Source organism: Hevea brasiliensis, chromosome 4, assembly GCF_030052815.1.
Source record: "Hevea brasiliensis isolate MT/VB/25A 57/8 chromosome 4, ASM3005281v1, whole genome shotgun sequence".
Classification (NCBI taxonomy): domain Eukaryota; kingdom Viridiplantae; phylum Streptophyta; class Magnoliopsida; order Malpighiales; family Euphorbiaceae; genus Hevea; species Hevea brasiliensis.
In genome coordinates, this window is record NC_079496.1 from 5219156 (window position 1) to 5240397 (window position 21242).

Consider the following 21242-nt stretch of genomic DNA (forward strand, 5'->3'; position numbering starts at 1 on the left):
AGCAAAAAAATTGTTAGATTTGTGATTTAAAATTTTATTAAATTTGAAAGATGTAATTTTTTTGACAACAATATTCTCATACTTCTCAGTGAGATAGAGAAATATTTTTTTATAGAGTAGAATTTTTATATTAATGCTATTATTATTAAATTGAGTTAAATTTTTAATTAGAATATGATTGTTGTGATTAAGGCTATAAATAAAAATACTACGAAATTTTTTTTGACTTTCTCAATTATTATTTTTTATTAGGTAGAGACCTACGCACATCAATTATGGAGAGTAAGAGACTTTTGCTCATTGAGGATAGTGATATTTGTAAAATAAAAATGTTTGTGGTCATGATTTTTTGTCTTCAATTATTTTAAGGGAGAGAAACAACACATTTTCGATACACATGAACTCAAGAATTCTGAGAAAAACTGGAAACATGGACTACTCTTTCCCTCTCCATACCTGCGATTATAATGTCCACAAGCTTTACAATATCATAAACAGGTCTCATGCACTCATCCATTGTATAGCCATAGCTTTCTTGGTTTACTATAGAGCTTCCTTTCTCTTTCAAAACCTTGAAATCAGAGCCACACCTATCGTTCCATGGCTTCTGGTTTTTACCTCTGAGCTTCTTCTCTCCTTCATGTGGCTCCTTGGCCTAGGTTCTCGGTGGAGACCTGTTTGTCGAACTGTGTTTCCCGAAAGATTGCCCGAGGATAGCAAACTCCCTGGGATTGATGTGTTTATATGCACTGCGGATCCTGATAAAGAGCCAACCGTGGAGGTGATGAACACAGTTTTGTCCGCCATGGCATTGGATTACCCGGTGGAGAAGCTTCATGTGTATTTATCAGATGATGCTGGTGCTGCTATAACTTTGCATGGCATGAGAGAGGCTTGGAAGTTTGCAAGGCGGTGGCTTCCATTTTGCAGGAGATATGGAATCAAGACAAGGTGCCCTAATGCTTACTTTTCTGGTGGTGAGGGTGAATATAACCACCACAGGAGTACCCAGTTCATAGTTGACAAGGAAAAGATTCAGGTTTGCTAATTGAAACTAAATTATGGTTTTGTCTGCAGTGGCTAATAATTTATTAAAGAAGCCAGCTACCTGATACACTTAACTAATTAAAAGACTTGTAATGGGTTTATTTGCTTCCAGATGCAGCTGTAGGGTCTGCGTTGTTGATTCTTGGTTTTAATATGGTTCCATTGCTGAGAGGAGTCATGCTTTGTTCCATATTTCCTGGGTCTTAGTGCTTTGTTCTGGATTATGTATTATTATGGGCTCCTAAGAGGCATACTGTGCTTCAGCCAGTTGCGGAGTTTCTGCTCCCATTTTTTTCAAGCTTTTAAATGAAACCTTGTTGGTTCCTTCTCTGTTTTTCCTGGGATCAGAGGCATGGGTGGCGTCTTGACTTGCTTTCATTGTCCCATGCGTGCTCTGGACCATTTTGAGTTGCTTTTTCTTGGATAATTGGCATTTGGCAGCTCTGTGGAACCTTGGAATTGAGTAATTGCATTACATGGTGTTTAGTTTAATTCAACCACAAATTCTAGTTAGATTTATTTGAAATGATTTTCACTATTTAATATAACATGAATTAAAATATAAAATTTAATTAAATTTCATATAATGATATAATTTTATAATTGAAATTTATTTATTTTTATTTTTTAAATTACTCTCAATAATAAAATTAAAAAATTATAATTTTTTCTTCTATTAAAAAAATTTATACATAATAAATTTATAACAATTAATAATATATTAATAAATATAAAATAAATTAATTGATAAGAAAATGAAATAAGTAGAAGTTGAATGATTGGGAGAGAATTTTTTTTATATGAGCAGTTTAATTTTAAAAATATTATTATATTAATTTTGTGGAATTTATTTTAATTTTCATATATAAATTAATTTAGATAAGCCGGGAGCCCTTACCATACATATAATGTACTCATGCTATGCCTATTCCCTCTCCATAGGTACTCACTGGCTGTGCCCTTTTGTACATTATACATATGCTAACGGGACCATCGCACCCAATATCAAAACAAAGATATTTCTAATACACAGGATCCTCTCAAGGAGGCAAGTGTAGAGCATACGTATCTCTGATTATAAGAGTATGATACACGTTCAAAGGTTTTTGGAGAGAAAGAGAAAAAGTTTAAAAAGCCATAGAAGGAAACCTTAGAGAGAATATTATTGAAAGGGAAAACTTGTCTTACAACTGAAGAGAGCAACTCCTTATATAGACTTGGAGGCTCTTAGCATTACAAGCAACCGGTTAGGAACTGGCTACTGACACTTTTAAAGTAGATAAAGTAAAAGCAAAATAAAGAAGGACACATTATTACATTATTGACTGACAAACTTTAACTTTTTCATGGAGTGGTGGACAGATTAAGGGTGTCAAAGTCGGAATCGTCAGAGTCAATTCTAAAAAAGTCATTTGGCCACTGTCGGTGTACAGGTGATGGTGGATTAGCGTTCTGAATGGCATCTCGTGATTCGGTGTCCATTGGATCCTGGGAATCTTGCCACATGGGATGGGTCCAGTCAATGGGCTCGTCAGTGAGAGACCGGATGGGACCAAGTGATGTACAATTCACATGGGGAGGCACCAAACAATAATAGCTGTTAATTTCACAGAGATATTTAGCTAGTTGCTTTCTTAGGGGCCCCATGGCGTCCTTTTTAGTGATTGATCCCTCATAAGTTCTCCATTCATACTCAGTATTTTGGGTCCAGAAGAGTCCATCGGGCCTTCTAGAGAAAGGCCTGTGCATTATGAACATGGTCCTGATATTGGGCTGAGTGTTGATGGGCCTGTCCTCAATTCCATGTGTGTCTATGATGTGCTTCAGACTGTAGCGCCATGCTAAAATGGGCTTGAACCATTCCAGAAATCTGGACAGGAGAGTTTTGTTGGTGTTGCACATAACATACTGGTACAGGGCCATGAGTGGGAACTCTATCCCTGTGGAATAGAGAGTAACCATGCACCAGAGGAGCCATAGTTCTTCCAGGATGAGTTCTTTGTCAGGGTGAATACTGAAACAGGTGAGGAAAGGGTTGTCAGGGATAAAGATAGACGAGGATGGGAGTAACCCTCTCAGAGTGTTTCTGGCACTTAGATAGTGGAACAGATGATCTCTTGCAAACTGAGCCATTTTTGTGATGGGCTGGTTTGGAGAGCATCGGGGAGGAAAACTGTCTGGAGTGGGAACTAGAAAATTGTGTATTGGAGAAGGAGTATGTGGAGAGGATGATGATAATGCCATAAGGATCAAAGGGAGAGTAGAGAAAGATTGAATCAAATGGAGGTTTTTGGGCCTGGATAGAAGATCAGGAACCAAGTTGTGTTTCCCTTTGATGTGATGGACTGTGAATTTATACTTGGCGAACCAGTCCTTTAGCCTTAGTAATTGTGGTTCAGGAAGAGACTTGTTTTTGAAGTCTAGAACCTTTGGGAAGGATGAGCTGTCCATGACCACAGTGAAGTGGTGGCCAATGAGATGGAATTCGAATCTCTTTATCCCATTTTTGACAGCTAATATTTTTTTGTAGACCGAATGATAATGTTTCTGAGGCTTTGGGAATTCTCCACTAGCATGTCCGCAGATATGCTTTTCTCCTTGTATTTCTTCAATGAGGACTGCACCCCAGTGGGTGTCACTAGCATCAGTCTGAAGGATCCGATGTCCAATGCTGAGAATCTTCAGAGGTGGCGGATTCAGAGCCACTTCTTTTAGAGCCTTGACTGCACGTGTCTGTTCTTCTTTCCAAGGTGGAGCATTCTTTTTAAGCATCTTTGACAATTGGCAGGTATGGGTGGCCACATGGGGAATAAACTTCTTGATATAATTGATAATACCAAGGAACTGCTGTATTTGTTTTACTGTTAAGTCCTTATCAGGGAACTTCAGTAATTCTTCTGTAATGTGAGGTCCTGGTTGGTATTGTCCATTCTTGAACTTCATTCCAAGGAAGTCGATATCAGTTTGGGCCAATGAGCTCTTTTTTTCTGATAGCATAATTCCATAGGAATCCACCAATTGTTGAAATGTAAAGAGAAGTGTTTTATGGGCCGTAACATCTTTGGAGAAGAGAAGGATATCGTCTATGTAAATAAGAGCACTGTGAAGTATGGGCTCAAATATCCTTGTCATGGCCTTTTGGAAAACTGATGGGGCCGTCTTAAGGCCGAATGGAAGGACTGTCCATTGGTATTGGGCTGTAGGAATGCAGAAAGCGGTCTTGGGCCTATCAGAGGGGTTAATACCCAATTGCCAAAATCCGGCTTTAAGATCAAACTTGGAGAAGACATGGGCCTCGTGGAGTTGAGTGAACAAGGCTTCAGGTTTTGGTAGTGGGAACTTGTCATCTTGAAGGAAATGATTGAGGGGCTTGTAATCAATGATAAGTCTTTTCTTTCCTCTTAATCACTCATATCTTTTTTCAACATAAAAGGCCTGGCAGGCCCACTAAGAGCAAGTGGGTTCTATGAGACCTTGTTGGAGAAGCTGTTTGCATTCTTCTTGGGCTAGAGCCAAGTCTGTAGGATTCATCCCTGGGTGTGATGCCTTTGTCAGGTTAATATCTTCATTGAGTTTGAATGGGAGATTGACAAAGAAATCTAGGTTCTTCCACAGGGGATGATGATGGTGAAAATGTGCATGGGAATCAGCACAGAATCTTAAGAGGAGCTCCTTGTGTTCTTGAAACTCAGCTGAAGCATAGCCAAAGAATATAGCCTTGGGACAGAAGTGAATGGCTGAAAATTCCTCTTATATTTTAATCCTGTGGGAAGGATCTTCAAATGCTTCGCCTGTTGATACAAGTCAAAGCCTATTAGCAGATCCTTGTCAGGAAGATCCGACCCGATAACCCTGGTCCAGAGGATACAGGTAGGGAAAAACTGAATCCCAATGGGATGCTTGGTGATGAGGCTAGTCTTGAAAACATTCCCATCTGCTGCCTTAAAGTATTCTTCATGAGAGACCCAGTATTCTGAGGGTAAAATGGCTGGGTTCATCCTGCTTTTGTGAGCCCCGGTATCTAGAAAACTAATGACACTAATGGGCCATTCATATTTGCTGGGAAGAATATGAAGTGGAACTAAAGGAATTAGAATAGTGTCTGGGCCATAAGTTGATTGGGAGGATTGGATATGTTGGGCCAGGTAAGACGGGTAATGGGCTTCAGTATCTGAACTGGATTCTTTCGAAGAGAAAGAGTGGTCTTGCTCTGAGCCAGTATCTGCTCCGAGGGCAAAGACTGTGTCTTCATCTGGTTCATCTTGTTCAGAGAATAGAGATTCAACATCATCATGCTCCAGAGAGATGTGAGAAATCTGCTATATGTGTTGTAAAAACTTAACTGCCTTATTGGGGTTCTTAGGGCTGTTCTTGGCATAATGACCTCGATTGCCACAGATGTAGCACCTATCAGACTTCTTTGTACCCGTTCTTTTCTTTTGAAAGTATCTGACTGGTCTTCTTCCTTTCCTTTGCTTGAAAGGGAGTTTGAACCCAGAGGGATACTTCTTGTAATGCCTTTCTTCTTTGGCTTGCATTCACAATTCTTTTCCTTGCATTTGATAGCAAGGTGGGACTTCTGACAGATATTCTTCAAGGCTTTGCTATTGTCAATGATGTCCTTGAACAATTTCTGTTGCTCACACATCTTATCTAAACAAGCTAAGGTCATCTGATGGATTTCTCCAATGGTGATGGCATTCATTGCTCTTCTGGTAGCAGTGATGTTCCTGTGGAGTTTAGGTTGTAATACTTTTGGGAGAGAAGCAATGTATGTATGCCTGAGGTTGACATCATTATACCCATTTAGTAAATAATAGCGCTGAGCCATGCGTTGGTAATGCTTTTCAATATCTGTTCTCTTCAAAGAGCAACAACGCATATAAAAAAACTCCTGTCGTAGCTGTTTGCTATATAAAGATGCATCGCCAAGGAACTCAGCAAAAATAGCATTGACAGCCTGTATAACATTCAGGTGACAAAACTGGGCTTTATTATATTCTCCAATGGAGGCAAACCAGTCTTGTAATGTGCCAGTAGTCCGAGAGATAAATTCTCTGAGAATAGTATGAGAATCAGCACCTTCTCGAAGCATCTGAACATCGAGCCAAGCTTTAAATTCTGCAAGATGATCCCTCCATTTTGAGGGGGGAATGTCGTCCAATGTGACCCATGGGCCTGAGCTGGGCCTGGATTGGTGTGGGGCCTCTGGGTTCGCTAGGCCCACTCTTAGCGCAGAGCTGTTTTTTTGATTTTAATCTCCCAGGAGCCCCACACCAATCTAGGCCCAGCTCAGGCCCATGGTTCACATTAGACGACATTCCCCCCTCAAAATGGAGGGATCGTCTTGCAGAATTTAAAGCTTGGCTCGATGTTTAGATGCTCCGAGAAGGTGCTGATTCTCATACTATTCTCAGAGAATTTATCTCTCGGACTACTGGCACATTACAAGACTGGTTTGCCTCCATTGGAGAATATAATAAAGCCCAGTTTTGTCACCTGAATGTTATACAGGCTGTCAATGCTATTTTTGCTGAGTTCCTTGGCGATGCATCTTTATATAGCAAACAGCTACAACATGAGTTTTTTTATATGCGTTGTTGCTCTTTGAAGAGAACAGATATTAAAAAGCATTACCAATGCATGGCTCAGCACTATTATTTACTAAATGGGTATAATGATGTCAACCTCAGGCATACATACATTGCTTCTCTCCCAAAAGTATTACAACCTGAACTTTACAGGAACATCACTGCTACCAGAAGAGCAATAAATCCCATCACCATTGGAGAAATTCATCAGATGACCTTAGCCTATTTAGATAAGATGTGTGAGCAACAGAAATTGTTCAAGGACATCATTGACAATAGCAAAGCCTTGAAGAATATCTGTCAGAAGTCCCACCTTGCTATCAAATGCAAGGAAAAGAATTGTGAATGCAAGCCAAAGAAGAAAGGGCATTACAAGAAGTATCCCTCTGGGTTCAAACTCCCTTTCAAGCAAAGGAAAGGAAGAAGACCAGTCAGATACTTTCGAAAGAAAAGAATGGGTACAAAGAAGTCTGATAGGTGCTACATCTATGGAAATCGAGGTCATTATGCCAAGAACTTCCCTAAGAACCTCAATAAGGCAATTAAGCTTTTACAACACATATAGCAGATTTCTCACATCTCTCTGGAGCATGATGATGTTGAATCCCTATTCTCTGAACAAGATGAACCAGATGAAGACACAGTCTTTGCCCTCAGAGTAGATACTGGCTCAGAGCAAGACCACTCTTTCTATTCGAAAGAATCCAGCTCAGATACTGAAGCCCATTACCCGACTTACCTGGCCCAACATATCCAATCCTCCCAATCAACTTACGGCCCAGACACTATTTCAATTCCTTTAGTTCCGCTTCATATTCTTCCCAGCAAATATGAACGGCCCATTAGTGTCATTGATTTTCTAGATACCGAGGCTCACAAAAGCATGATGAACCCAGCCATTTTACCCTCAGAATACTGGGTTCCTCATGAAGAATACTTTAAGGCAGCAGATGGGAATGTTTTCAAGACTAGCCTCATCACCAAGCATCCCATTGGGATTCAGTTTTTCCCTACATGTATCCTCTGGACCAGGGTCATCGGGTCGGATCTTCTTGATAAGGATCTGCTAATAGGCTTTGACTTGTATCAACAGGCGAAGCATTTGAAGATCCTCCCCACAGGATTAAAATATAAGAGGAATTTTCAGCCATTCACTTCTGTCCCAAGGCTATATTCTTTGGTTGATGCTTTAGCTGAGTTTCAAAAATACAAGGAGCTCCTCTTAAGATCCTGTGCTGATTCCCATGCACATTTTCACCATCATCATCCCCTGTGGAAGAACCCAGATTTCTTTGTCAATCTCCCATTCAAACTCAATGAAGATATTAACCCGACAAAAGCATCATACCCAGGGATGAATCCTACAGACTTGGCTCTAGCCCAAGAAGAATGCAAACAGCTTCTCCAACAAGGTCTCATAGAACCCACTTGCTCTCAGTGAGCCTGTCAGGCCTTTTATGTTGAAAAAAGATCTGAGCGATTAAGAGGAAAGAAAAGACTTGTCATTGATTACAAGCCCGTCAATCATTTCCTTCAAGATGACAAGTTCCCACTACCAAAACCTGAAGCCTTGTTCACTCAACTCCACGAGGCCCATGTCTTCTCCAAGTTTGATCTTAAAGCCAGATTTTGGTAATTGGGTATTAACCCCTCTAATAGGCCCAAGACCGCTTTCTGTATTCCTACGGCCCAATACCAATGGACAGTCCTTCCATTCGGCCTTAAGACGGCCCCATCAGTTTTCCAAAAGGCCATGACAAGGATATTTGAGCCCATACTTCACAGTGCTCTTATTTACATAGACGATATCCTTCTCTTCTCCAAAGATGTTACGGCCCATAAAACACTTCTCTTTACATTTCAACAATTAGTGGATTCCTATGGAATTATGCTATCAGAAAAAAAGAGCTCATTGACCCAAATTGATATCGACTTCCTTGGAATGAAGTTCAAGAATGGACAAAACCAACCGGTACCTCACATTGCAGAAGAATTACTGAAGTTCCCTGATAAGGACTTGACAGTAAAACAAATACAGCAGTTCCTTGGTATTATCAATTATATCAAGAAGTTTATTCCCCATGTGGCCACCCATACCTTCCAACTGTCAAAGATACTTAAAAAGAATGCTCCACCTTGGAAAGAAGAACAGAAACGTGCAGTCAAGGCTCTAAAATAAGTGGCTCTGAATCCGCCACCCTTGAAGATTCCCAGCATTGGACATCGGATCCTTCAGACTGATGCTAGTGACACCCACTGGGGTGCAGTCCTCATTGAAGAAATACAAGGAGAAAAGCATAACTACGGACATGCTAGTGGAGAATTCCCAGAGCTTCAGAAACATTATCATTCGGTCTACAAAGAAATATTAGCTGTCAAAAATGGGATAAAGAGATTCGAATTCCATCTCATTGGCCACCACTTCACTGTGGTCATGGACAGCTCATCCTTCCCAAAGGTTCTAGACTTCAAAAACAAGTCTCTTCCTGAACCACAATTACTAAGGCTAAAGGACTAGTTCGCCAAGTATAAATTCATAGTCCAGCACATCAAAGGGAAACACAACTTGGTTCCTGATCTTCTATCTAGGCCCAAAAACCTCCATTTGATTCAATCTTTCTCTACTCTCCCTTTGATCCTTATGGCATCATCATCATCCTTTCCACATACTCCTTCTCCAATACACAATTTCCTAGTTCCCACTTCAGACAGTTTTCCTCCCGGATGCTCTCCAAACCAGCCCATCACAAAAATGGCTCAATTTGCAAGAGATCATCTGTTCCACTATCTAAGTGCCAGAAACACTCTGAGAGGGTTACTCCCATCCTCGTCTATCTTTATCCCTGACAACCCTTTCCTCACCTGTTTCAGTATTCACCCTGACAGAGAACTCATCTTGGAAGAACTATGGCTCCTCTGGTGCATGGTTACTCTCTATTCCACAGGGATAGAGTTTCCACTCATGGCCCTGTACCAGTATGTTATGTGCAACACCAACAGGACTCTCCTTTCCAGATTTTTGGAATGATTCAAGCCCATTTCAGCATGGCGCTACAGTCTGAAGCGCATCATAGACACACATGGAATTGAGGACAGGCCCATCAGCACTCAGCCCAATATCAGGACCATGTTCATAATAAACAGGCCTTTCTCTAGAAGGCCCGATGGACTCCTCTGGACCCAAAATACTGAGTACGAATGGAGAACTTATGAGGGATCAATCACTAAAAAGGACGCCATGGGCCCCTAAGAAAGCAACTAGCTGAATATCTCTGTGAAATTAACAGCTATTATTATTTGGTGCTTCTCCATGTGAATTGTACATCACTTGGTCCCATCCGGTCTCTCACTGGCGAGCCCATTGACTGGACCCATCCCATGTGGCAAGATTCCCAAGATCCAATGGACACCGAATCATGAGATGCCATTTAGAACGCTGATCCACCATCTCCTGTACACCGACAATGGCCAAAGGACTTTTTTGGAATTGACTCTGACGATTCCGACTTTGACACCCTTAATCTGTCCACCACTCCATGAAAAAGTTAAAGTTTGTTAGTCAATAATGTAATAATGTGTCCTTTTTTATTTTGCTTTTACTTTATCTACTTTAAAAGTGTCGGTAGCCAGTTCCTAATCGGTTGCCTGTAATGTTAAGAGCCTCCAAGTCTATATAAGGAGTTGCTCTCTTCAGTTGTAAGGCAAGTTTTCCCTTTCAATAATATTCTCTCTAAGGTTTCCTTCTATGGCTTTCTAAACTTTTTCTCTTTCTCTCAAAAAACCTTTGAACGTGTATCATACTCTTGTAATCAGAGATACGTATGCTCTACACTTGCCTCATTGAAAGGATCCTGTGTATCAGAAATATCTTTGTTTTGATATTGGGTGCGACGGTCCCGTTAGCATATGTATAATGTACAAAAGAGCACAGCCAGTGAGTACCTATGGAGAGGAAATAGGCATAGCATGAGTACATTATATGTATGTAAGGGCTCCCGGCTTATCTTGGTATAAATTCAAAATTTTTGTCTGGTTGCTTTTTGTTGTCTTGCGTTTTTTCTTTTGCCTTACCAAGATGCTGATCACGTAGTGCGTTCCGAGTCATCAGACATCAAGGCAGGACACTTTGCTCTGTTTCTTGTTTCGGTTTAGCTTAGTTTCTCTATAGTACATTTGTCCTGGGTTCTTCAGCTGTTGTTTTTTGTTCTAGACAAGTTATTGGTGTCCGGGGTCCCCTCTGTTGGGTTTTCCCTTATATTAATAATATTTTCTCTGGCTTATAAAAAAAAATAATTAAAAGACTTTTGGAGTTTCTTTTTCTGTTCAATATATAATCTGAAATTTGAGCGAGAAAACTTCAGCAACTTTGGCACTCTCCAGATTTTGGGTTGAGGCTTCGACATCTTCTGGGGTTACTAGGCTTGTCTCGCCCAGTTAAATATGTAGCTTGGTTTTGATTTTCTGAATCTTTTATGGTTGTATGGACAGAAAGTTGGTGCTCCTTAATTAGGAAAGGTGCGTTTGGAGGATTGTCTATTGGCAAGGTCCTGGATCTGGGTCCAACTTCTTCCTATCTTTGCTATTCCTTAATAAAATCAGTAGCTTAAAAAAAATTAAATAAAAAAAATTCTGGGGTTACTAGATTAAATGATTAATGGTCAATTAATAAAGTTACTTTCTTTAATTATAATTGTTGTGTTGTTGAAGGTTAATACTCGTGCATGTGTGTATTAAGTTGAACCATCTAAATATAAGTTTCTGTGATCAGGAAGAATATGAAAAATTCAAGGAATGTATAATGAGAACAAGTGAAAATGGTTGGCACGGAGAAAGAAGCAGCTGGAATAGGTTGAATCACTCTCCAATAATTGAGGTATACCAGAAAGTTACTGCATTTTTGTTATGCCATTTTCCAATATGTTAGTTACCTTTCCTTTGACCTGACGCATCGAGTGTTATGTATTTTAAATAAATATTTTATATTTAATTAGTAAATAATTATTTTACGCTTTAATTACAAATTAATACGGCAAGAAAATGAAAGCGACGTTCCAAATGAATATGGCTTAATAAAATATAGTCTTCTTTTGCAGGTGATGGGCGATACGTTGCAAGAAGATAATGTTAAGTTGCCCCTGCTCGTCTATGTTTCTCGTGAGAAAATGCCTTTTTATCCTCACCATTTCAAAGCTGGAGCCCTTAACGTCCTTGTAAATCCCTCTCTCTTTGGGCCATCGTGGCAAACTCTATTATTCTGAAGTAAAATAAATCAAAACTAAATTAGTTAAATATCTACCTCATAATTTAAAAAAATTAAAAAATTTAAATTCTGATCATTTCTTTTCTTCTTTTAAATATTTTTAACATAAAAAAATTATGATATTTTTTTTGTCTGAAAAAAAATTATGATATTTGAGAGTTATAAGGGTAGGGAAGTTTATTACATGGTTCTGTATTCTGCATTTAATAGGTTCTTTAACTTGATGTTATTGCAGCTCAGAATCTCAGGTGTACTAAGCAATTCCCCATATATATTAGTACTGGACTGTGACATGTTCTGCAATTATTCAACCTCGGCTAGGCTAGCCATGTGTTTCCACCTTGATCCCAACATTTCTTCCTCGCTTGCATTCGTTCAGTTTCCTCAAATGTTTCGCAATGTCAATCTTAGTAATCGTATTTATGATTATAAAATTAGACCTGTGTTCAAGGTACGAAAATTATAAATAAATTGAAATTAATTTAGATTTGTATGAATTAATTTCATTTATAAATTACTTCACATAATTGAATAAATAGAGTAAATATATATATCAGGTTTTTAAGATTATTAGTTTAAGTTATTTAAAGTGTCAGATTAGTCAAAGTACAATTAAGATGGAAAGATAATTCTTTGTTGGATATATTTCAGCTGCAATGGCATGGCATGGATGGGGTGAATGGTCCGATCTTATCCGGTACCAACTTTTACATCAAGAGAGACTCATTATTTGATAGCCATATTCACCATGAAGGTATTGATTTAACACACAATACCAATTGAACTTAGAGATAATTAATGAATCCCATCGAATTTTGTCTTCACCTCTTTGCTTTCTTTTCAGTTAGAATATATAATAATGCATCTTTCTGAAGAGTATGTTTTTCGCGGGGCTTAAAAACTCTTTTGGCCTAGATTATTACCAGCCTGGAAGCTTGAGAACGGTTGCAGATGACTACTCTTCATTGGTAGAAGATACCAAAGTTTTAGCCTCTTGCAAGTATGAAGATGACTCAAAATGGGGTGACAAAGTAAGTGCATAAAAATGAATCTATTGCTATTTGTTGAATTGAATCGTATCTGTAATACCATTGTCTTTCTTGGGTTGGTATCAGGTTGGTTTCATGTATAACACTGTGGTAGAAGATTACTTGACAGGGCTTAAATTACACTGCAGAGGCTGGAAATCAGTGTACCTTAGCCCTGCAAAGCCATGTTTTTTGGGCACTTCGCCTACAAATTTAAATGACCTATTGATTCAGAATACAAGATGGAGCTCTGGACTTGTTGGAATTGGCATCTCAAAATTCTGCCCTCTCATATATGGGCCATCAAGAATGTCTTTTCTTCAAAGCGTGTGCTATGCAGAATTTGCATTTTTTCCACTTTTTTACTGCTTGACTTTATGCTGTTTTGCAACCATCCCTCAACTGTGTCTACTTGGTGGCATCTCTTTGTACCCCGAGGTACCAATTTCACTGAAACTCTCAATTCTCTACTTTATATATCTTGATGTTTTACATCCGTTGGATAGAAATATTTGATAGAGATAGATAAGGGCTTAGCCTCGCTTTTTAATTAGTGTCAGAGACGACTCTACATACTTAATTATATCATTTTCATTGTTTTAAAATTTAATTACATCTGTTCCTTTTCTGCTACAGGTTTCAAATTCGTTCTTTCTCATATTCTCATTCATTTTTATATCTGACGTTGTTAAACATCTATGCGAATGCTTCTTCACCGGAGGGTCAATCCAGACAATGATAAATGAACGAACGATATGGATGATAATGTCAGTTACATGCTACTTATATGGAAGCTTAGATGCTATTATGAAGATTCTTGGCTTGAGGGAAGATAGTTTCTTGCCAACCAATAAAGTGGAGGACGATGATCAAGTTAAGCTATACCAAATGGGAAAATTTAATTTCCAAACTTCAACAAGGTTACTTGCTCCATTGGTTACCATAATAATCTTGAACATGGCATCATTTTTTGTGGGCACTATAAGAATGATCGTTGCTGGTGGTTTTTATGAGTTATTTGGGCAAGTTTTCCTCTCATTTTATATCTTGGCCATGAATTACTCTATAATTGAAGGGATGATGATAAGGAAGGATAAGGGTCGTGTTCCACCATCTGTGACTCTACTATCTGCTATTTTCTCTGTGATTTTGTTGGCTTTGGGATCTATCATTCTCATGTATTAACTATTATGCTATTAAGCTTTGGTTCTTTTACTATTTATTTTTGGAAAAATAAGCTCTGGGATGTTAATTTAAAGTTTTCAATTGAATGAATAAATATGAAGTGTGTGACTTATATATATATATATATATAGTGGGTGCATATCTGAACACATTGAAATATCAAATTTCCCCTACCGTATATAATCATGCAGAATTTTTCCTTTAATTATAATATTATTCTTACATTGTTGAAGAGAAGTTTTATTATGATAATATCTTTTTATACTTATTCCATATTTATATATTAATTTTTTTAATATATGTGTATTTATTTACTTGTTTATATTATTTTTTCACAATAAATAGGCGCGGAGCTCTATGGGATTAGAGGAGGCCATGGCCCCTCAATCCCTCCCCTCCACCACTTACGGTTTTTAATTATATTTTTTAAATTATATTTTTAATGTAAATATTTATATAATATATAAACCTATTTTTTAATAATTAACTATAAATTTCATTAATAAATATAAATTATATTTAAATATTATTTATTATTTATATTAATTTAATTAATAAATATTTTTTATTCATCGATAATTTTTAAATTAAAGTACAATATTTAATTTTATTTTAAAATATATTTTATTAACTCTTTTTAGAAAATAAAATATATTGAATTAATAATTTGGTCAATTTATTATTATTTTTTAAGTGTAATAATTTAAAATTATTGAAAACACATAAGTGTTTAATTTTCAAATTGAAAAAAGATTAGACTCACGAGAGAAATATAAGTAAGAAAAACTCACAAATTTATTGTCTTAAAATTTAGGTCAAATATAATGTTAAATTTATGAGTATATTTTTTTCATAAAATCCATTAAAAAATTCTCTTAAGTTCCTTTGAGCCTTTTAATTTTTTAATAAAAATAATATAATATATAATATATATTTTAAGTATATATAAATATAAAATGATTTTTAATTATGTTCAAATATTATGGTCAAATATAATTTTACAGCATAAACGGGTATACAAAATATACATACACAAGAATCTATGATGTATATTTATACTGAAGCTGCTGATTGGTTTGTCAAGTATGCCGTTCACTTACCATTAGGCATGCATCACTTTGTTGAGTTTCCAGCGGATTGTTGAGCTGGTTGCTCCATGGCTAGTGTTGTTTAGCTTTCGGTCTTAGCTCCGTATTCTACCAGAAAAATTATATATATATATATATATATATATATACACACACAAATAAAGACTTAAAATCTTAGTTAATTTATTTATTATTCAATTAATTAAACGTGAGAAATCTATTGTGTAACCCTCAAGCAAATGAATGCCTGTAATTAGGAAAAATTATACTACACAATGGTAATTTTATGTAGGGAATCCTACCTAAAATTTGGCATGAATATTTTATCTCTAATATAAAATAATAAATCAATGAAAAATAAACAAAAATGTAAAAGTGAATTTTAAAAAAATATAATTATTAAATAGCTATTTAAAAAAAAAATAATTATTATATTTATATATGTGCTGGTTAATTTGTCGATTCATATCACATGCCCACTTAAAACAACGATTAACTCTAAAATTTCTCGGAACGTCACCCTCAGCTGACCTTGGTGGCTAGTTAACCTTGGTGGCTCTCGCAAGAGCCATAGAAATGAAGGATAGAAAATTTGTGCAGGAATCTTGCCTTAGTCCTTCAAAAAGGGTACTCCGCTACTCCTGCCCTGTACCTGGGAGTTGAGATAAGAGCTTAGAGCTGGGGAGAACACATGATGGAGAAGTCCCTGCGTCTCCATCTTTGCCATGCGCCAAAGTTACAAATTTTCATAAACAGGTCACATGGGTTTCTCCATTCCGTTGCTCTAATTTTCTTGATTTACCATAGAACTTCCTTTCTCTTCCAAGACCCAAAAACAAGAGCTGCACCTTTATTTTTATGGCTTCTTGTCTTTGCTTCTGAGCTGCTTCTGTCCTTGATATGGCTCCTGGGACAAGCCTTTCACTGGCTTCCTGTTTCTCGCACAGTTTTCCCTGAAAGATTGCCCAAAGATGAGAAGCTACCTCCAGTTGATGTGTTTATATGCACTGCGGATCCTGATAAAGAGCCGATTGTGGATGTAATGAACACTGTTTTATCGGCTATGGCACTCGATTATCCAGCACAAAAGCTTCATGTGTATTTATCAGATGATGGAGGTGCTGCTATAACTTTGCTTGGAATGAGAGAAGCTTGCAAGTTTGCAAGGTATTGGTTACCGTTTTGCAAAAGGTTTGGAATCAAGACTAGGTGCCCAAAGGCCTATTTCTCATCAGCATCAGATGACGATAGTAGCTATAGAAGTGATGAGTTCATGGCAGAGAAGCAAATAATACAGGTTTGTTCAATGGGAATAATAGTATTACTTTTCTGTTCTTGTTCAATCAATCTGCACAGTGCTAATTAATTTCCCAAATAATTTTGTGATGTTCAGTATTATTGAAAAATTTTAGTAAAGTGACATTTGAAAAGTCGTGAAAAGGGGAAATTGGTTCTTCAAAAACACAGATTGTTTGCACGACAGTGACATCTGTTGTCGTAGGCGGCAACCCTATCTTTATGTAGGCAATTCTACATGAAATTAGCCGAGAATCCAATTAGTGAAACATACGTAGACAACTGGATATTACCCACTAACTATACTTTTATCTCTTTATCTTTAAAATAATTATTTGTTTATAAATTTAATAACTGTATTTTTATATGTATGTCTTTCTTTAATTGGACTTATTATTCTATATAGACGATCACATATGTAAATACACATTTCCATCCCTAAACACATAAGTTCTTGTGGTGAATTATATATATATATATATATATATATATATATATATATATGCTAACTTGTTAACATAAAGAGCATGAACCTGGTTCACTTTCCAAATAGAAAATGAAAATGTAATTGATTTCTATTTCTTCTAAAATAGTACACTGGAAATCTTTTTTTTTTTTTACAATATTTTTATCAATTGAATTGAAGTGAAAAATAATAACAATCTTACATGGCTAACCAAATATAGTTTGATTGGGATGATGATGATGGTGCAGGACAAATATGAAGTTTTTAAGGAAAGCTTGTTGAGGTCTAAAGAAGATTTGGGTTTTGAAGACACAAACAATATTACTACCACTCGAGATCACCCTGCTCTCGTAGAGGTACAATAATTAATTAAGTTGCAAATCCAAAACACATACTGCATGCAGATGATCGATGTCTATAGTCTAATCATCATATATAACCAAATGTTTGGCAGGTGATGCAAGACAATTCCTATGAGATGCCCCTTCTTGTTTACGTTTCTAGAGAGAAAAGGCCTTCTCATCCTCATAATTTCAAGGCTGGAGCCCTTAATGCCCTTGTATGACACTCTCATCCATCACTCACCATGCATTAGAATCACTGCAGTTTGCAGAGAAACAGAACATCCACATACATAATATATAATATACTCACAATAAGAAAATGTCTTGTGTTAATCTTATTTGCAGCTTAGGGTCTCTGGAGTGATTAGCAACTCTCCCTATGTACTAGTGCTAGATTGCGACATGTACTGCAATGACCCAACTTCAGCTAGGCAAGCTATGTGTTTCTACCTTGATTCCAACATCTCTCCCTCCATTGCATTTGTTCAGTTCCCTCAGAGATTTCGTAACATTAGTAAGACTGACATCTATGATGGTCAAATGAGATCCACATTTAAGGTATCTTTTTCTGCCGCTTCTTCTTTTAGGGTCGATTTATACCATCTTGCATTTATTGATTGCACTTGCACATCATTCAGATATTATGGCATGGCATGGATGGGCTGAAGGGACCAATCTTATCTGGTAGTGGCTTTTATATGAACAGGGACTGTCTATACGGTAATTTTATACAAGAAGGTAATAGTTCTGTTCAGTTGGCTTGGTATGAAGGGTCCATCGGCTTGGTTTAAAAATTAAAGTTGTTGGGCCTTAACACACACAGCTTTGCAAATTGCATCGCCATTGCACTAAAATGATCCAAGTCATTAATCCAAATTAAGCCATTTTGGTTTGATTCCTCCTATGTAACCCATTCATTTTTCTCATTCCCTTGCTAGACTTCAAGTACAATTAGGCTTCGTCCAATTGTCACTTGCTAAACAAGCTCCAACAAGTTCTTGAGTGGACATTTCTTAATAATTTTATGGATTAATGTCCAACTGGTTAATTCCTGATTATATTGTCAGTTTTTCACTGAAAGAATATTAATTTATGTTCATTTTGTTTTTAATTAACAGGTAATGAGCTAACTGAACTTAAAAATTTGTTCGGCTTGTCTAATGAGTTCATAAAATCCCTTGGGAGAAATTACAAGGCTAATGTGATTAGTGATGGGAGCTGTTCCAGCACACCTCTAAAAGAGGCCAAACTATTAGCCTCATGCTTCTATGAGAGTCACACAAAATGGGGTGAAGAGGCAAGTTCATATCAATCTCTGTTTATAGAACTCGTTAGGGAGTTGCTTTGAAATAACATTCGTTTCTTCTTGCTTCATATATATATGTATCAGGTAGGCTTCTTGTACCAATCTGTGGCAGAAGATTTCTTCACAGGGTACATGTTACACTGTAAAGGTTGGATATCTGTCTACCTAAATCCACTGAGGCCACAATTTTTGGGTACTTGTGTCACAAGTTTAAATGACCTATTAATTCAAGGCACAAGATGGAGTTCAGGGTTGGTTGATATTGGTATCTCAAGCTTCTGCCCTCTTATATATGCCACATTGAGAATGTCTTTTCTTGAAAGCTTATGCTATGCAGAAGTTTCACTTTTCCCACTGTTTTATTCCCTGTCTTTGTGGTGTTTTGCTATCATCCCTCAACTTGGTCTACTGAGCGGCATCTCTTTGTATCCTGAGGTAATAGGAAGTAATAACAATTACAATTGTACACTGAACACTCTTACTTTATACGAAAATTTTACACAAGGTAAAAGTTCAACTTGACACAATGATGATTTAATTTCTCTCCTTTTGTTCACAGGTTTCTAATTCATTCTTCCCTATATTTGCAACTATTTTCCTGTCAGCCCTTTCTAAGCATTTATACGAGGTCCTCATTTCTGGAGGGTCAATCCAAACGTGGAGAAATGAACAGAGATTGTGGATGATGAAGTCAATTTCAAGTCACGTATATGGAAGTTTGGATGCGATTATGAAAAGGCTAGGTGTGAGGGAAGCAAGTTTCTTGCTTACCAATAAGGTTGAAGATGATGAAAAATCTAAGCTCTACCAAATGGGAAAACTTGATTTCCAAACATCAACTAGGCTACTTGTTCCAGTGGTCACAGTGGCAATCTTGAACGTGGTATCGTTTCTTGTGGGAGTTGTAAGAATCAAAGAATGGAACAAGATCTTGGTACCAGTTTTCCTTTCATTTTACATCTTAGTTATCAATTATGCAATTATTGAAGGGATTATTATAAGGAAGGACAAAGGACGGATTCCAGCATCAGTCACTCTTCTTTCCACCTTAATTTCTTTTTCTTTGATTCTTCTGTCTTTAATAGGATCTATAATTTTCAGGTACTAACAAAATTTTCATTACTTAAGGAGATCTTTGATTTCCTTGCACATGTGTATATTAGTGGAACAAAATTAACATCTATATGCTGGTGTATGAACAAGGAGGTCAATTTATGGCCAATGGATCAATAAACACTCAAGGAAAGCTTGACAGCTTGGAGAATGTTGGGAAGAATGCATGAGAAATGGATCAATAAGAAGGATGCTACTTGTGAATTATAGAGTTTTTTCAGGGATCCCAAATAAAATAGTCCATTGTTTGTTCCAAAGGCTTGCAGCTTGCTCACTTCCTGGAAGCTAGATTTATTTGGGAGGTCATTTTGCAATTGTTCTGCATTTGCACGAGTTGATGGGATTCATATGGAGGGGCCTATCGTCTATCAATCGGTTGAGTTTTATCATATGGCCAATGAGGATACAAATTTTCTTTTCTCACCCTTCCCGCTAGACCTGGCCACTTTCCGGAACCAATGGCTTTGAGCTGTGGCTTGGAAGGTTATGAATCAGACTGTATGGGTTTGGTTTAAAAATGATTTGAAATTAGCAATTTTAATTCGATTTTTATTTCAATTTGAATATAATTTTGATTTAGTTCTGATTTGTTCTGGGCTTGAAGCAATTCATTTCTTTCAAGATGGTTCAGATCTAATTGGGCCCATGAATTATTGATTGATTCTGACCTTGGATTTGATCAATCTAAATTTAATTTGATTTTGGACCAACTCAGACCGGACTTCCAACCGGTCCACATGACATGGAAAGAACTAAAAATTTATCCTTAAGTCCATCCTCTATTTATTATTATTTTTTTTAACAAAGATCAAATTTCACTGAAAGCTCTAATGAGGTAATTAAGCAATTACAAATAGCACTTGCTGCGAAGGGTTGGACAGAAAGCCAACATCATGGAGGGCTTTCCATCCTTAGAATAAAACGAAAATGAAGAACAATTTCTAATTAAGTCCAAATTAATTTAAGTTTAATAAAATATAATTTTTTATAATAAAATATTACATATCTAATTTTTAATATTAAACATTATTTAATATTTTTAATGAAAATAAAAATTAAAATAATAAAATAAATGAAGAACATTAAAATGCAAACCCAAAAGTCTCACAAATCACATTTCATCATGTAACCCAACAACAATTCATCATCTATCAATACACTTAAGAACCATAGAGGAAGGTAAGCAATAAATCTCTTTATTTTGTTGGATTGAGGATCCTACGCCTCGATCAAGATTTCCTTTTCTTTTGGCTTTTAAATTTCATTATCTATCTTGCTTTAAAGCTTTCAATCCTAATATGAGCTATTTCTTTTAGTCTGATTGTTGGGTGTTGTTGCTTTTTCTTCAATAGATTGTTGAAATGCTGCTTCTAAAAAATTCACAGCTTGATTTATGGCTTGAAATCCAGAGGCTTTCGATGGAAGCGAATGGAGAGCATTGATTTGGTGGTGCGGAGGTCTCCATGGATCTTTTTTCAACGTAGAGCAATGCACAAGAGTCCTGCAACCCAGAATTCC

The 21242-nt window shown here is 36.9% G+C and overlaps 2 protein-coding genes across 4 annotated transcripts; both read left to right on the forward strand.

Annotated features, from left to right (window-relative positions):
* The first annotated feature begins 340 nt into the window (after positions 1–340).
* LOC110633229 (cellulose synthase A catalytic subunit 8 [UDP-forming]) lies at positions 341–14223 on the forward strand. 2 transcript variants are annotated; one of them, XM_021781739.2, is made up of 8 exons: positions 341–1039; positions 11407–11511; positions 11732–11848; positions 12134–12349; positions 12550–12652; positions 12814–12929; positions 13014–13364; positions 13563–14223. In XM_021781739.2, the coding sequence occupies exons 1-8, from the start codon at positions 398–400 to the stop codon at positions 14109–14111; spliced, it is 2199 nt and encodes a 732-aa protein (XP_021637431.2). In that variant the 5' UTR covers positions 341–397; the 3' UTR covers positions 14112–14223. The 2 variants fall into 2 exon arrangements, with proteins under 2 accessions (XP_021637431.2, XP_021637432.2); XM_021781740.2 differs by lacking the exon at positions 12134–12349 and having other exon boundaries at positions 342–1039.
* A 1359-nt stretch (positions 14224–15582) lies between these two features.
* LOC110633248 (cellulose synthase-like protein G2) lies at positions 15583–20303 on the forward strand. 2 transcript variants are annotated; one of them, XM_058145153.1, is made up of 9 exons: positions 15702–15955; positions 16147–16496; positions 17210–17317; positions 17416–17520; positions 17651–17863; positions 17944–18043; positions 18424–18606; positions 18700–19046; positions 19171–20303. In XM_058145153.1, the coding sequence occupies exons 2-9, from the start codon at positions 16242–16244 to the stop codon at positions 19717–19719; spliced, it is 1860 nt and encodes a 619-aa protein (XP_058001136.1). In that variant the 5' UTR covers positions 15702–15955; positions 16147–16241; the 3' UTR covers positions 19720–20303. The 2 variants fall into 2 exon arrangements, with proteins under 2 accessions (XP_058001135.1, XP_058001136.1); XM_058145152.1 differs by having other exon boundaries at positions 15583–16496.
* The last annotated feature ends 939 nt before the right edge of the window (positions 20304–21242 follow it).

Bases quoted from the DNA above. Each gene is read 5' to 3' on its own strand.
- LOC110633229 (XM_021781739.2), top strand. From the start codon at position 398: ATGAACTCAAGAATTCTGAGAAAAACTGGAAACATGGACTACTCTTTC. The intron at 11,512-11,731 runs GTATACCAGAAA...CTTCTTTTGCAG, and splicing joins ATCACTCTCCAATAATTGAG to GTGATGGGCGATACGTTGCA. The intron at 13,365-13,562 runs GTACCAATTTCA...TTTCTGCTACAG, and splicing joins GCATCTCTTTGTACCCCGAG to GTTTCAAATTCGTTCTTTCT.
- LOC110633248 (XM_058145152.1), top strand. From the start codon at position 15,891: ATGATGGAGAAGTCCCTGCGTCTCCATCTTTGCCATGCGCCAAAGTTA. The intron at 16,497-17,209 runs GTTTGTTCAATG...ATGATGGTGCAG, and splicing joins CAGAGAAGCAAATAATACAG to GACAAATATGAAGTTTTTAA. The intron at 19,047-19,170 runs GTAATAGGAAGT...TTTTGTTCACAG, and splicing joins GCATCTCTTTGTATCCTGAG to GTTTCTAATTCATTCTTCCC.